This window comes from Heterocephalus glaber, unplaced genomic scaffold (genome assembly GCF_053883595.1).
Source record: "Heterocephalus glaber isolate CG9 unplaced genomic scaffold, H.glaber_assembly_v1.0 deba00001817, whole genome shotgun sequence".
Taxonomy (NCBI): domain Eukaryota; kingdom Metazoa; phylum Chordata; class Mammalia; order Rodentia; family Bathyergidae; genus Heterocephalus; species Heterocephalus glaber.
In genome coordinates this window covers 242,646-259,904 of record NW_028258485.1, presented here as the reverse complement: position 1 = coordinate 259,904, position 17,259 = coordinate 242,646, and the positions used below count along the sequence as shown (strand labels likewise).

General features: G+C 39.6%; 1 protein-coding gene across 1 annotated transcript in view; it reads left to right on the top strand.

Moving 5' to 3' along the window:
• Anos1 (anosmin 1) overlaps positions 1-15,856 on the top strand; it is a 135,782-nt gene extending 119,926 nt beyond the window's left edge. The window contains exons 10-14 of the mRNA XM_087203961.1: positions 4,374-4,468; positions 6,930-7,101; positions 8,356-8,576; positions 9,692-9,833; positions 11,913-15,856. Coding sequence (XP_087060087.1) covers positions 4,374-4,468; positions 6,930-7,101; positions 8,356-8,576; positions 9,692-9,833; positions 11,913-11,971 — 689 coding nt within the window. The 3' untranslated portion in view covers positions 11,972-15,856. The remainder of the gene's footprint in view (positions 1-4,373; positions 4,469-6,929; positions 7,102-8,355; positions 8,577-9,691; positions 9,834-11,912) is intronic.
• The last annotated feature ends 1,403 nt before the right edge of the window (positions 15,857-17,259 follow it).

Below are 17,259 nucleotides of genomic sequence, written 5' to 3'. Positions count from 1 at the left end.
TTGAATATAAAAATGACTATAATGACAGTAATAGGTGTGATGGTTAATTGTAGAGTTTTTGAAGATAACCCTTGCCAGATTAGTAAAATTCTCTACTGTTCTGACCTGTGAAGTTTGATCCATGAACAGATATGGATCATCTAGTGAGATGATCAATGAATTGTTCTCCTTTATGCTATGAATGGGATGAGCTAAAGGGAAAAAATGTGATAGATCATTTCCTATGTTTGTACTGAGGATAAATGAGATTACACATGCAGATTGCTTGAAACAGTGCCCAGAACAAAGCAGACACTCCAGGTGTTTAAGTGTGAAGGTGTTTATGGTCTCTTTTTGTAGGTAGGGCTGTAAATGTGGCCAACGGGCAGAAAGAAGGCAGGAGAGAGGTCCAAAGTTTCTCAGTCTTGCCCTGTAATATGTTCCCCATTCAAGACAAAACAGCAATGTTTTACAAAATGATTTCATTGTCCACTTTTCAATATAAATGCTATAAAACAAAACAAAAAATGCTATAAAACTTGAGAATTCTGTTAAAATGGGGAAAGGAAAAGGGCTGCACTGTCACTGTACCATACCATCAAGCAGTAATTTGAGCAATATCCCTACACAACTAATGGATGTATGACAGTTGTGGAACCATGCTTGTCTTTCAGACAAACATGATTTCTTTGTTTGCTATATTCTCCATTCTTTGCTTTATGTGACTATTGGTCATGCTACTACTTGTTGATTGGATATACATACACACAGATTACTTTAAATAATCCAAAGTTAGTAATAAGTGTAGAAATAGCAGTGGATTTCTCAAATATAGAAACCATAGGCAGAAAACTGTGTCAATATTTCCTAGCAGATAATCAGGGTACATGCTATTATCAAATTTACTTTCCAGTGCATGAAATTATGGAGTTGTGGTAAACAGGCTTGATGCAGTAACAAGAAAATGACCTTGATTTTGGCTCTAAAGTTCAATCTGAGTTGATTTGTGTCTGGCAATATGGACATGATTAGTTGGAATAGTGAATTCTCCAGAGCAAAACAAATATTGTCAACAGTGAGTTTATACAGCAAGCATGATTTTAAAAAGGAGTATTTCATTTAGCTAATCTTGTCGGTAATTTTGCTATCTTATTGGCAGCAGTTCCTTTGGCTGTGTGATAATAGAAACACATTTCATTGTTTTGGTCCTTCTGGCTTTAGACTTTGCATTTTTACAACATAAATATGGGAAACTAGCTGAGACAATATACAATATAAATGATATATAAATAGCTTGTACTGTAGTGTTTTTTATTTGTATTATTTTTATGGTTGTCTATTTGTCTTTTATTTATTTTGTTTTAATATTTTCCATCCCTGGTGACTGAACACACAGATGTGGATATGGAAAGCCGGCTGCACATCCTATTAGGGAATGTTGGCTTGCATGATACTATTTTTAATATTCTAGCTGGAGATTGAGTTCTGCAGTCATAACCTAATGTACTAACTCTGACTTTTAATCATTGGCAAGATGAAGCCAAAGATAAAATATCTGTGTAACTGAATATCATAGAAGTAGATATCTATGAATGGATTCACTAAAGCTCAGGAATGGCAGAACCGTTCTGAAGCTTGAGAAGAAAAATTCTCCCTTAGAGCCTCCAGAATGGAATTTGGCCTCCTAACAGCTTGATTTTCACCCAGGAAGATCCAATTCGGTCCTCTCACCTCCAGAAGATAACACGGTGATGTTGCCCAAGCAATCACATTTGTGTGCATTTGTCCCAGTCGCCATAGAAAGCAAGTATGCAGCACTATGTGATTTAAAGCTTGTACGAAGATTAGTGTACTGGCCTTCCTGGTATTCTTATTTTTAGACGAAGGGAAGGAGACTGAATGAGGTTCCAGGACTCATTTGTTCAAGTCCACGTTCCTGTATGGTTTTGCTTAAGCCCCCAAATTCTGCTTCCTGCACCCTGAATCCAAGGGGGGAAATTTAGGGGCAGACGGGAAGTTAGGAGGACCAGCTAATAATTAGGGGAGTAGCAGTGGCAGATGGAGGTAGAAATGTGTGAGCTGTCAGTAGGAAAGTAATTCTGAAAGCCACAGGAATAAGTGAAATGATTCATGGACGTGACAAGGAGAGAGGAACTCAGGGATGGTGACTTTTAGAGGAGAGGAAAGACAGGAAGCTAAAAAGGGTATCTCCTGCATCGTTCTTGGTGAATCCTCTAAATAAAACATAGTGACATTGTAAAACTTGCAGAGGATGCTGAGGATTCATGGGATCCTCACACGGAGCCAGCCTGGTTATATTATCGCAACCGGAAGTCCCCCGGCTATTCTTAATCAGAGAACATCAGTCACGTCTGGATCCTATCTTGGTACTTTGACATTTGTGATTACTCCCTGCAGCTAGAACCAAGCTCTCCCACGTCATAGCCGCAAGCCACCTAGAGCTGTTGCAAGGGAGTCAAATAAAATAGAATGAAGAATTTATTTCTGCAGTGCCACGGGTGACATTTCAAGGGCTTTGTAACCATAGATCACCAGTGGTAACCACAAGTAGTATGAGTCCGTCATCCTGGATGCCCAATCCTTACTCTAATATAAGGCACCTGTGGAAGACCGTAACCCTTGGTCAATACGCCCTGTCTGCCTACTGTCTGTTTCTATCTGTTCTCTTCTTACCGGACATACACCTTATGCGTGTATTATCTGTCTAGTTCCACTGATTAGTAGGATTCAAGGCAGCAGCTGCTTCAGTGGTCCTGTTTCACTGCTGTTGAAGGGGAGACTGTGACTCTACTCCCGGAGTGACTTCAACCTTGTGTGTAATGCATAATTCTTTTCTGAAAAAGTCTGGATTTCTGCTGCATAAAAATTAAGACCCCCCCCCCCCATTAGCAATTTCTCTTTTAACTAAACATCGTGGGTGCCTACTTTGTATCTGTTTACTTTCACAGATTTAAAGCTCTTCTTTTCTGGTTCCAAATTGCTCAGAGCAAGTTCTCGCTAGATCAACCCAGTTTCATCAAAGAGTTTTTCCCTCTCTGAAAAACCCCCATCAAACACTTGGCATGAACATTTGGGACAAAATGTTAATCACCAGCAAAGCAGTGCTATTTTACACCCTGGACACACTGTTGTGATTAATAAACCCAAGGCTGTCAGAGTGTCTTTTCCCACACTCAATGAGTTGCTTGTCCATCATTTTCTCTTCTCTTCTTTCACACTTTATCTGGAAAATATGCTGCCCTGCCCAGCAATGAAATTATGCAAAGGTTCAACATTCCTCCCCATGACTTTGGAACACAGAGTCGTATTTCAGCAGGGCTGAGAGTTTGGGAGATAGGATCAATAGTCCATGCATGGAAAGCCAAGAGTCCTGGCTCTTCTAATAACACATCTTTTTTAAGGGGCCGGGGATTTAGCTCAGTGGTTTCGCCGCCTGCTGCGCAAGCACAAGGACCAGAGTTCGATCCCCAGTACCAAAAAAACAAAAACAAAAACAAAAAAAACCCCACCAAAACATCATTTTTACAGTACCACTTACAGTTGAAGTAAATATTCATAGCTAAATTTTCAGGTTTGAAGAAAATATTTTTGGTCTCGTGTGAGTCTAATGGCTTATCTTTATCAAACAATATAGAATTGATGCATGTCTAAAGATTCTCCCTTAAAACAGGAAGTAAAAGAGGTTCTCCTATGACCTCTTGGGTAGGGTTTTTGCTAGGTTAGTCTCAATAGTCGCAACATATTTGGAATCATTTCATTATTAATTTACTATTTATCTTTCTTTTCTGCTTAGTGCTTATATTTCAACACCTGGTTTCCTCTGGCAGTGTCTTGCGTTTTCCCACTTACTCTGGTGTTTTTAACTAATCAGAATTATACCAAAGCTTTGTGGTTTTTTGGGCTTATTTATGCATTTAAAAAAATTTCCTATAGACTTTTATGTTCTCTCTTCCTCTTCTCTCAGTTTTAAGAACATCACATTATATGACATTGTGGTTCAGATGTTGAATGTCCCTCAATGGCCTGTGTATGATGGCTTGGTCACCAGCCTGGTCCTATTGGGAGATGGTGGAACCATTAAGAGGTGGAGTCTAGCAGGAAGAAGTTAGGTCTTTGAGGTCATGAGCAAAACTTTCCTCTCTTTGTCTTCCCAACCATCAGGAAATGGTTTTGCTCCGTTACAAACTACCTCCATGATTGGCTGCTTCCCCAGAAGACTCAAAATAAAAAACAACAGTGTGTCCACCCTCTCGTGTACTGGAGCTTTTTGTCATTATAAGCTGATGGTTTCAGTTCTTTATTCAGAAAGCTAAGTAACACTGATGGAATGTAACTTCCAGGCTGTTTTGTGTTTGTGTGTTTTGATGTTACAGATCCCAGTGTCAACCGATATCACGTGCAGTGGCTTCCGGAAGTCTGTGCTCACAACAGGACAGCTGGAGCAGAGACATCCTTGGGCATGACCCACGTAAGGAGATGATTGTACCCACCAACTCTGAGGAGCTTCTAGGTGCATTGGATCTGTGCACTCTTTGGACAGAAGAATGTGCAATGGGGAGATGTCATGTGCATAACTTACTCTCACAAGCAAACTGTTAAAGAATGACTTGATGAAACCTGGGAGGAAACTGGGCATGACACTCACTCATGTTTTTCTTTCAATTTTTATTTTTACTAGTACATTTTTCAGCCAACATGGCGGGTATGTTCTAAGACTCAGACACTGAAGGCACAGTGCCTAAGGAACTGATAGATCAGTTAGAAAATACTTAGGAATTTCTGTGTGCTTTATCTTAACCAGAACAACCCTAAGATTTATTTCTGAGTTTGGACCTGGCACTGTGACCTAATAGTATCATTTTACCCATACATTTCTATGACGCTGCTCTTCAATACATGTCTCTGCCATTTCCCCCCTTGCCATCAACACATTTGCTTAATGAAAGATACTAACTATCCCAGACAATGGATTCATCTTTTGTCTTTCAACTTTAAGAGAACATTAAGCTCTTTGGGATAGCAACTTTATCAATACCACATCAAACATTATTTCAAATATTTTGGGGTTAACACATGAGTTAGCAATTAGAGTCAAACCAACCAAAGTGTTTAAGAAAGCATTTTATTGTACAAAGTGTGGACAGCAGTTTATGTATAATCTATTAGGACAGTTTAAGAAATCAAACAACACAGCCCAAAAGGTTACAGTATTTTCATTTGTGAAATGTCACAAGACCACTTTTCTTTTCAACACTCTCTAAACAATTCAATATTTCTAGAATCATACCTGATCCCGTAACATTAAGATAATGTGCTAAAACAGGTAGCTAGATTTTCAGAATTTTGCAGCTTTTTAAAAATAAATTTGACCCATCTCAACCCATGTGTATTAGTGTTTTTCCTTTAATTTTTTCCCAAAACTTATGACCATCTAAGACATTCTAGGAAACTAAAACGACTTGAGAAGTACAGAAACAAACAAACAGTACCTTGGGACCCTACAGAATCCTACTGAATTTCTTGCAGCCACCACATCCTAAGCTTCTCATTTTTAGGAACGCTGACCAGGATAACTATTCACCAAGCCTATGTAACGAATCTGGTAGAAATAAGAATCAAAATCCAACAAAAGCATGTCACTGAAGGCTTGGAACTCATCCCTTTTCATTATAAGATGACTTTCAGACATAGTAATTTGCTTTCATGCTACAACAGAGCCTCCAGTACTTTGCCTACCATTGCCTTCTTTGCCACAGGAGGACAAGTTTGAAATGCCTGTGAGGCACAATCCTTACTGGCTCACTCTGGGTCACAATATACTTCTATAAATCATGCAGATTCCTTCTTAGAGAAAAGCAATGCAGGGTCCCAAGGAGACACAGCAGGCTGGGGTTGTCTGCATCGAGTTGCTTCCTTGTCGTGTTTTGGTGCTAATTGTACAGAACAGAGTCCACCTCATCGATTTCTAGATCAAAGGCCAGCATCCTAGGCAATCACGTCTCATCCTTTTTGTATGTTTCATGCCATGAACTTGCAAGAATCCTATCACCCAGGAAAGTTTTGAGCTTCACTTTTTATTTTAATTTTTTTTTTTGTACTGGGGATTGAACTCTGGTCCTTGTGCTTGCAAGGCAAGTGACAGAACCACTGAGCTACATCCCCAGCCCCTTTATTTTAATTTTTGCTTCATGTTTTGCCCTCACCCTCTGAACTGTCTGGTGGGAAACCTGATGCTTTCCTTAAAGGATACCGGACAAGGATATTCCATCTCTACCATTTATATACACCTTAAATGGAAAATAGAATGCAAAAGCCTAACTTGACAGCCAGATATAAAAGAATCATAGCTGCAAACTTGCTCTAACAGTGAATGTCATCAATCATCACTGGAGTGTAGCTTCATACTCTTTAAGGTTCTGACTCCTGGGCAGATTAGCCTGTTTCTTGTATTTATATTTAAATCATGACATTATGACAGGAAGCAGTAATAGAACTTCAGAAAGAGGAAAAAGTACATTGCTAAAGGATATCATTCCAACAGAAAAAGTTAACATAATCTAAGCCTGAGGTCATTGTTTTAACAAAAAAAGACAATTACATTTCTAATCATGGGTTTAGACCACCACTCACAGGCCTGCCAACCCCAAAATGCTTGCTGCCAATGTTGGAAGTTGTGTGGTTTGATACAGAACCATGATAGTATGGCGGAATTCTGGAGGATGCATCCCACGGCCACGGGAAGGTTTCACAATTGTAATTAATCAAAGAAAAACAGGATGCTCTTTGTCGTTTTTATGAAAACCATATTACCTGTGCCATATATACAGAAAAAGATCCTGGCTGTGGTGTGATTTCAATTCCTACCCAATGTTTTATCCTTAATGAGATTTAGTATTTATCGCTGGCATATTCTCTTTCTCTTGCTCTAGGAAAATTATATAATTCTTCAAGACCTGTCATTCTCCTGCAAATATAAGGTGACTGTCCAGTCAATAGGGCCAAAGGGTCTCTCCAAGGCAGAAGCCATTTTCTTTATTACGCCACCGTGCTCCACTTTGAAGGGGAAAAGCCACAAGCACATCAGTTGTCCTGGGGAGACAGGTATGTTCCGACCTACAAAACCTCCACCTCTAGGTCTAAGATATCGACAGTACTTTGAGGCACATTTCCGAGCTGTATTTCACAAGACTCTGAAGCCCCAAAGCACAGCTCTTTCTCAGTTCTACTCTATGAAGTATAATCAAAACACATGGCTAATGTTTAATTTTAAAATCTAATACAGTGAGACAGTGCCATCAGTCTCCCTCCAAATCCCTCCTTCATCTTTGAACACTTTTACCCCATCATTCTTGCCACTTTCTGAAGCAGTTCTGAAGTCCTCCTCTGTGTCTTTATGAGATGTGATCAAAACAACAGTGACTGCTGCTGCTGAGCACCATGCAACTGAAAGGCAGGCTCATAAAAACATCCACATCCACCTCATTTCCTGGATTTGGCTCCTTGTGACTGCCGGCTCTTCCACAAAGTCAAAATGACCATGGAAGGTCAACATTTTGAATCCATGCAGGGCATCGAGGCACCCAGGACAGCACATTTAAGACCCTCATGAAAGAAGACTCCAGAACTGTTTCAGAAAATGGCAAGAATGATGGGACAAGTGTATTCAAAGTGAGAGGGAAGATTTTCAGGGGGATTAGTGGCTCAGTGTCTTTTGCTACAATAATTTTTTTTAAGAAAATGTGAACATTCACTATATTTTTTGGTTGCATGTCACAGTGGCTCAATTTGTAGGGAAACAGATTAGGAATGTGTGTATTATTTTATAATCCTAACAGCATTGGAATGATGTCCTTCTCTGACAATATTAACCCATTAGAAATGAGGCCAGATAGTTCCGTACACATTGGACTTGATGTACTTCAAAGTCAACCATTTCATTCGTATCCACCCAGCGCCTTCTCCTTGCCAGAGCTTCTATCAACCACTGCAGCCAACTCTCTAGGGCTCCATGTGTGGAGCCCCCAAGATCCCTCCATCTGCACTTCTGAGATCTTCAAGACTCCCCCCTTCTCACCATAGTCATTGCTGTTGCTAAGAAACGGCTTAGTCTTGCTGGAGATTAATGTCTCACCCTCTTCTATTCCCAAAGCAGAGTTCTAAAAAATAATTTATAAAGGATCAGTGCTTAGTGAAAAATATGCTTAGCATACGTGAACAGGGCAATAGCCTACTGCCATGCCTAAAATGAGGTCAGATTACCCTCCCTTAAATGGCATCCACAAGTTTCCGTAATGAACGGGTGGACACTCTCTCCAGTAACCTAACCCTGCTGTCTTTTTTTCTATATCACCACAGGTCACATTCTCTCCAAAGTGCTTGCCAAGCCAGAGAACCTTTCTGCTTCCTTCATCGTCCAAGACGTGAACATCACCGGACACTTTTCTTGGAAGATGAGCAAGCCCAATCTCTATCAGCCCATGACTGGGTTCCAGGTGACTTGGGCTGAGGTCACGACAGAGAGCAGACAGAACAGTTTGCCCAACAGCATCATCTCCCAGTCCCAAATCCTGCCGTCGGTAGGTGGAACTTCCTTCCTCCTGCCCTGTCCTGGGGACCCATGGCTTGCTTTCAGGGGCCATTGGCCATTGGCCATTTCAGGAGCTCTCTCAGTCTCCATGTGTGCTGTGTGGGTTGAGACTCATTTCTGCATTTTCTTTTTTTCTGAGTGGATCATTTTGTAAGCCTTGACACATTGCAAGTATTATTGTGACTGTAAAGACTGTCATCCACTTGCATTTTGATTAGTAAGGGCCACTTCCACAGACCTCATGTCGCCCTTGTGTGCAAGAGATTTTGCCTTTTTCTTCTGTCTTTGTTAAGCCCATGTCCTTCTGGTCCAAGTGGCTATGCCCTGTTTGAAGTGCTATATTGGGGGAAAATAGCTCAAAGAAACTTTCTGTCCATCTTTATTTCTCCCTTCAAATTTGGCTACAGCCCACATGACTTGGCCAGTCTTCTAAGCCACTTAATTCCTTGGCTTGAAAAAAAATCATCTGTGGGCTTTTACCCACTCTGAAAACCTTCTTAGAATATCCATCTCTTGCTCAAAAACCTAAAAAGAAGAAGAAGAAAAAACCCTTTTAAATTTTGGAAGGAAGTGTTCCATGGAATGAGAAACTAGTTATTTTATGAATGTACAGGGTTTTATTGAGTTTTAAGAAGAATGTGTTGGCATAAAAATAAACATTTTCAGTTATGGCTATTGATAGATAGGTTGGGTTTTAAGGAAAACAGTTGGCTCATTCACTGAAATTTGGACGATCAAGAATTCACATTACAAGATGTGGAGCTGAGAAGGGTAAGCCATGGGAAAATCTCATGTTAAGGCATAAAAATAAGTAAATAAAAGATGAAATCCCAGGAGTGAGCACTGAGAACCGGCTCCTTGGCCCATTTTAATGCTGCCAAGCACTGCAGGCTGCCAAGCTTTGAGCTAGGTGCTAAGAAGCCATGTGTCAGGCAGAGCCAGGAAATCTGCAGAAATTATGCTACAAATTCAGCTGTTGTTTTCAAAAGCAACCGAGCATATGATGCTCTGCATTGAGTGAAGAAGCTGCCATGGACCACATGCTCATCGTGTGTTGTCCCTACAAGGTCGTTAAAGAGTGCCCCATCTCCTGTCACTCCTCAGGATCACCACATGCTCACCGTGCCCAACCTGAGGCCGTCCACCCTGTATCGCCTCGAAGTCCAAGTGCTGACCACAGGCGGGGAGGGCCCAGCCACCATCAGGACCTTCCGCACCCCCGAGCTCCCGCCCTCTGCAGTGCACAGTGAGTAGCACGTTCGGGGAATTAAGGGGCCCAGGCAGTCCTAGTTAATGGGGAGAGAAATCTTGGTGATAAATAAAAACATATAGACAAATTATTGCAGCTTTCTTGGAGGAGGCAATTCTCCTTTGCTGAAGGTCTCCATTCATGTCTGCTTACTGGTAAGTGGACCCTTGACTTACTAAGTTCATTCCCGAGGGCTGGTTGTAATTCAGGTTGGTCAGGCGCCTCTACACAGCCTTCAGGGTCTCTCTTCTGCATAATTTAGGCCACACTTTCTTCCAGGCAGAGCTCAGGGTCCTTAGAGAGACCCTGGCCCAGGATTTGTCAATGAACCCCACACAGGAGAGGATGCTGTCATGTTCCTTCCAGAGCTCTTTAAGGGTTCAGTCTGTGTCTGAGCCCATCTGGAAGCACAAGCAGCTGGAATGTGGGTCATAACTCAAGACTTTGGCTGTAAGTTAAAACTAAAATTCTAGTCATAACCCAAGTTGCTTATGTGTCAGGCCGGTCATAACTTGAGAGTCCACTGTATTTTGTAACTACCTTTCTCAAAAGTTGTATGGTTGCTGTTTGCTCCTTTTTGTTCCTTCCCTTCCTTCTTTCTCCCTTCCTTCCCTCCTTCCTTTCCTCTTTTTCCCTCCCCTCCCTCCCTCCCTTTCTCCCTCCCTTCCTTCCTCTCTACCTCTCTCCCTCCCCTTCTCTTCCTCCTTCCCTCCCTTCCTTCCTTTCTTTCTCCCTTCCCATACCCTCTCATTCCTTCCTCCCTCCTTTCTCTTTCCTGTTTCCTTCCCTTCTCTTCCTTTTTCTTCCTTGCATTTATTTCTTCATAGTAGACGTTTTCCCTTATCTTTTAGGTCCATAAATATGGAAAAAAGATCCAGCACCTCATATCAGTTTGAATTTTTTAATTAAAAACTTTTAAGTATGACAATATCTGAAATGATAAACAATAGTGCTTATTTTCTTATTACATAGATTTTATTGTTATATATGATGTGAATTTTCCTGTAATATACCCAAATCCATCTACTTGATTTAAATCAAGGAAAAATAAATCAAGTAAAATTGAAGAAAAAATATGTTCACCTACTCTTTTAAAGCAAGTAGCTTCTTGTTGATTTTCATCTTATGCATTTTAATAATTTTTGTCAGCCTAAATTTAAATGGCAGTGTCTAAAGATTTGTGTATTGGTGAGAAAATTGAGAATTAGTCTGTTTTAACTCTGATTTTTTTCAAAATAATGAGTCAAACTTACCTCTATAACTTGGTCTGATTATAATATGTAGAAAAGCAAAAGCTATCACAATGGGAGAATTTGGTGGTCCCTTATGTTTGTAATGGTTTGTATTAGTCAGCTTTCCCATCTCTGAGACAAAATACCCAATACTCACAACATAAAGGAGGAGAGGTTTAATCTGGCTCAGAGTTTCAGAAGTATTAGTCCATGGTCAGCTGTCTCCAAGGCAGAAACATCATGGTGGAAGGGCGAGCAGGGAAGGAAGAGAAAAGATGCTTAAGTCGTGGTGGCCAGGAAGCAAAGGCCAACAGTGCCAGGGAGGGAGGGGAAGGGACCAGATATAGTACACAAGGTCACACTTCCATGACCCACCGAAAAGGGTGCTGCACTAGTTCCCCAGACAGCTCCCAAGCCAGTCAAGCTGATACAATCAAGATTCAGTACCCCAGGATTGGAGGAAATGCTTCTCTGATATTCCTCCATCGACATTCTGTTTATTAAAGTTGTTAATTTTAAAAAACTTTTTTAAGAAAAGAAAAAGATCACAGTTTGCTTAAAGAATGATGAGCTTACACATGGAGCTTATGTTCTCTCTCTGGTTTGAGGGAAGGAGCAAAGAAAAGGGAAGAGATGAACTGGGAGAGGACAGGGTCAGAGAGAAGAGAAGGAGAGAGAGAATGAGTGAATACGTGTTTGCATATTCAAATGCAGTACAGGAAAGATCACAGCCTGCTCTAGGAGGGAACATTTGACCAGGTCTAATGCCATCTCTACAAATTAATGGTTTCCCACTCTGTTCGGTGCGTAAAGTGTAGGGCTGATGGCTCTTGTCACTTCTTAGGACCCCATCTGAAACATCATCATGCACATCATTACAAGCCATCTCCAGAAAGATACTAAGCCGCTCCCAGCCTGTCTCCACATTGCCCGGATGTGTATGCTTGCTGAACTTCACCCTCTAGACAGTATCCCTCTAGAACAGTAGGGACTCCTCAGAGACTGCACAGTAAGTACTTCTGCCAATCACAGGCCACCTGGAAACAGTTGATTCGTCATCAGCGAGTGCAGACAGACACCAGTTCCCCAGCCAAGAGGAGAAAACTGAAGAAGACATCTATGGAACTTGGAATTTCATTTCTGTCTGTGGTCTCACTAATCTCTTTTGGATTTCTGCAGAACTGAGATTTCCTTGAATTTAGAGCAGCAAGATCTCACAACAGAGTAGTGTAACAAATACACAGTTTATACACATACTAAATATACATTTAATCAATAAAATGTATTTTTTATTAAATTATTGTTTTGATTTGCAAAGTCAACTAAGATTATATGGCCTTTGGGTACTATTTCTTTACGCATTCATGAAGTCTTTTTAACTGAAAATTTATAACCTGAATTATACCCATGAAGTTTAATCTAAAAAATTCCTTATGTAAGTACCCTCAGGTTCTTTTTAGATAAAGGAAAATGAAAGCTCAATCTGTCATTTATTATCTCCAAGACATCCAAAACTGGCAATGCGTAAACTAGATTATGGAGAAATGGAAATTCTTCTCTGGGGAGACCTTTAAATGTTTCATCCAATCTGAGAGATTTTCCTAATCTTTGACCTTATTTGTATTCTTCGTCAGTGCAGAAAATAGCTTTTGGTGTGTTTTGTTTGCCATCTGAAAATTCACAAAGCTGCCTGCTTCAGGTGAAAGAATTACAACAATTGGGCATTTTCAAATCTTTACAAAGATGTGCTTTTTCTTGGTCTAAGGAAGCTATTTGCATGCTATAATATTCTCCATAATATAAAAACAAAAGGACTTCTATTGAGATAAAAAGGATGATTATCTTCCTTTAGTTCAAACTTTATTGTTTGGAAAATTCCTCTACTCCAACCTACCCCAGTAGCATGAGCTCCAGTCAACACGTGTTATCAGCATATGGTACTGAATTGTGTTGTGGGACAACCTAAACACAGAAATGTTTAGTTTCATCTATTTTTTTTCTTGAGAGACTGCATATATATGTGGTTTTAAACATGCATAGATTTGTATCTGTACACTTATTATTGTGTGTGTATATATATGTATGCACAAATATATATGCACATCCTTATATACACACACAGACCCTTCCATATGGTACGAATCCCTAAAGAAATTGTTTTTGCGCTTTGCTGGTGCTGGATAGAGATGTTGTTTTTCCAAAGTTGATAAGGATAATATATTTTCCCCATCAATGTGGATTCCATGAGAAAGGAGCAATTTATCAAAATTAATCTCCATAAAAGAAAGGCTTCCTCATTTCATTATCTATGCAAGTACAAGAACGAGAAAACAAGTAAGATTATTTTAGCTTTTGATGATAGGATGGACTTACTCCTTATTGTTTCACTGTCTTCTGGATGCTGATGGATGCCTGGCCTTGATTTGCTGAACTCTCACTGCAGTGTTCAATGAAAGATAGGTGGAAAGTAAGATGGGGAGAAGCTCCTTCTGTCGTTACATTGATGCAGATATTTAGGAGACACGGTCTAGAAACATGGATGCTAATAATAGATATGGAAAACTCTTTCCTGTGTGTTAAAGTATTTAGAAAGTGGAGAATGGTGGGATGTTTCGCAGCTTTGTACAAGCCACATCCAGTGGGAATTCAGAGTAGCGTGGAAGTCCATGTTAACATTCTGAATAGCTTTCTGCAGCCGTCAATGGATGGACTGAGCACAGCATTTCCTCAAATCACCTGCTTCCAAGTATCTGAGTGGAGAACACAGCCTTCACTGAAAACCCCCAGGTGCAGGCACACATCATAGAGATCTGAAACTATGATTATTCTAGTGCTGTCACCAGCACTCGAATTGCAAGTTTTTAAAATCAAAAATTACAACTTCTCATGACTGGCTATGTGTTTTATCTTTCACTTTGTTTATAAACAAATCTCAAACATTTATGCCACCAGGGCTTTGTACTATTGTATAGTTCAAAATGCAGGAGTATATACAGAGATGCAAAATATTATTAAATTATTATATAAATTTAACTATAAAATGTGTGGGTTTTTTTGTCCAGGTAAATAACATTGAGCAAATATATTTTTAGTTCAGATATGGATCTGAAGCTTATATCATCCTCAAAAAAATTTAAAACAGCCTTTATGAGCATCTAATTTGGATATAATATTGAAAAAACAATTAGTGTTCTTAGATGAAAACTATTAATGAGGTGATAAAAGAGACATGTTTCTGTCTTGAATTTTAATAATCTCTAATAATAATCAAATGATTAACATGTAATTATAATTTTTCAAAATTTAAACATGTGAGTACCATTTTTCATAAAGCAGTTTCAGTTCTTCATTCTCTAATATATTGTATTAAAATAGATGCATTTTTCTCACAAAAAATATATGCAGAGTTTGCATTGACTCAAACATTGAGCTGGTCAAAAATATTGTCATCAAAGACAGATGGTTAAGTTGATATAAACTACAGTTGTATGCATTATTCTCACTCACACCAAAAACCCTTTAATAATGAATTTTTCTGTGCTTCTCTCTTTTGCAAAATGGAACTCTATGGAATGACTTTCCCAAATCAAGATGTTGCCATTCAATCATTCATTGATAAATAGGCTAGATCACAGACAGAAAGCTTATGGTGGGTGACTGCTTAAGCAATGCTTAGAGATTCCAAATTCTAGAAACCCAAGAGAATAGATAACTGGCTCCAGAGAACAAGATGTATCAACTTCAGCACTATTAAATTGAGGGCTGGCTAGGTCTTTATTGCAGGGGTCTGGACATTGTGGGATATTCATCAGCATCCTGCTTCGGCCTGCTCACTTCCCCTTTTCCAAATTGTGGAAATCAAAAAATAATGTTCCTAGGATTTCTCCCTGCCCCTAGGAAATGGGCACCTCCCGCTAAAAACCAGTGCAGTAGAGTGGTTTTCACGGAACAAAGGGAAATTGCCATTTGAGAAGGAACCAGCCCCGGAAAAATCCCAGCCAAGACCTTAACACATTTGATTTCAAAGACCTTCCTTGAATCTTCTGTGTCCACTGAAGAACCTTGTTAGAAGACTGAATTTCAATTTGTCTCTGATTCATGTGAGCAGAAGTATTAATCCACCTTAGGTACCAGTAAATGGCATTTGTGAAGTCAACTTATTTATTTAATGCTCTTTCTTACACTGTGACCATGGGTTCCTTGAGTTTCACACATTTGGGTGATTACAAACAGCTCTAAATCTTTTCCAGTAAACATTCACACTATAGCCAGAACTCAACGGCTAGGTGTCTGCATGTACTTCAGAGATGATTTTAAGATAGAAACAAATCCATGAAGGTGTTGCGTCTTAGCTATGGTGTTGCATGGCCATACAGTTTCATGTGAGGTGTGGACTCCCCTGACTGTCTTACTGCCACTGAATATTTAACAAGTTCTATGATTTACAGAGTGATTAACAGAGGTCTATATAAAGCTATTATTTTTCCCTTTACTCAAATATATTCTAGTGTGCAGATAGGAGAACTGGTACTTTCTCATCCAAGTGGTCTGTAGAAATCATGTCCCTTATTGTGCTCATTTAAAGTCAATATTTATTTATGTATGTAATAAAAAGTCTGATTTCTGTGTATGTCTGTCATGTTATTTAGAGATGTAATCCTGTAAAAAATCATTTTGTAAACAAAAAAACTCAGAAAAGTATTGTAAATAGCCTGATATTCTGTGACTCATTATTTTCATGTTAGAGTTTGTACATACTGATTCAGTAATAAAGGATCTTTAAACCTGTCCAACAAGTCGGCTCCTTTATTTCTTAAAGAAGTGCTATTTTTTCAATTAAGAAAAATTGACAGTTTCTTATGCTGCTAGGAAGATTCAAAACACCCATCTCTCTCTGAGGATATGAATGGAATTTGATGCCTGGTCAATGTGAAGAAGACAGCTCTTCATTTTAATGGGAATATTTTGGAGTCCAACTGCCAACACTTCAGAGTTATTTCACCATATTCACATTTGTAACTCCCACTAGTTTGGGTGGCATTTTTTAAAGCAATGACCTGCAATCTTCAGTTGCTTTTTCCTGCCTCAGTGTTCCATAATGCAATGCTGGTGAGCACCCACTCACATGTCTGTTTTTCATTGCCATATCCCATGATGAAAGGTGTCAGTCTCCAATATCTATGAAGAGCATTGGGGGTTCTAAATTCCCACCTTAACATGCAGTATTTGCTGAAGGATGAAGTATGTTTTTTAATGAATCATAAAATAAACTGATGTTATCCCAGGGAATCAGGGTCTTTTTTTCTTCTATGAAGTCAGTAATGTATATATTTGTCCATTTACCCAGCAGACATTTCAGTGCTCACTGTCTATGTAGTCTGCTTGAGCAGAGGGGCACTGATATAGAAACAAGAGCTCTCTGCCTCCGTGATTCTTTATGCTAGTACAAAATAACAGTAAGAAATAAGGATAAATGTGAGAAAGCAGGTGATTATAAGGGCTGTGCTCAGAAGAAAATGTGGCACTGTGCTACATGAAGCTCCTGTAAGGTGAGAGAGTCAGTCAATACTGCACCCAGCGGTGACAGCTCACCTGAACCCTGAACCCCTGAGCTCCAGGCACAGTGAGGAGGGTACGGCGAGAGGGCATCCACAGAGATGAGTCCAGCAAGTAGGAGGTCAGACAAGGACTCGGGAGGAATCTGGAGTGACACGTTTGTGCAGCATTCTAAATGATGTGTAGGAATCTGTGGAAGACAAATTCAGGAGCAGAAGATCAAGTAGAAGATGGTGGTCCTAATTCAGGTAACAACTAAAAGATTAACCCTCAGTGGTCATGTAGAGAGAGAACCAATGGATTGAGGTTGTGTTGGAAGTTGAATTGTCAAAATGTATCAATGTGGGGGGAAGCCAAAGGCAACAAGAAAACTGCCACTTAGAGTTGAGGCTGGGCTACTGTTTTCTGGAGCGATTTATCACTGTTTCATATTATAATCTTTTCCTAAAAGTTATGATTTTTTTCCTACCAAAAATGACTTAAAAGTCTGTGTCCCGATCTTGCCTAACAAAATTATTACATTACACCTGGAGATATTATTCTGACCATGGTTTAATAATTTTCAAACAGTGGAGAGAAATTCTTTAACAATAAGAAATACTACCTAAGGGCTGGGTATGGTGGCACATACCTGC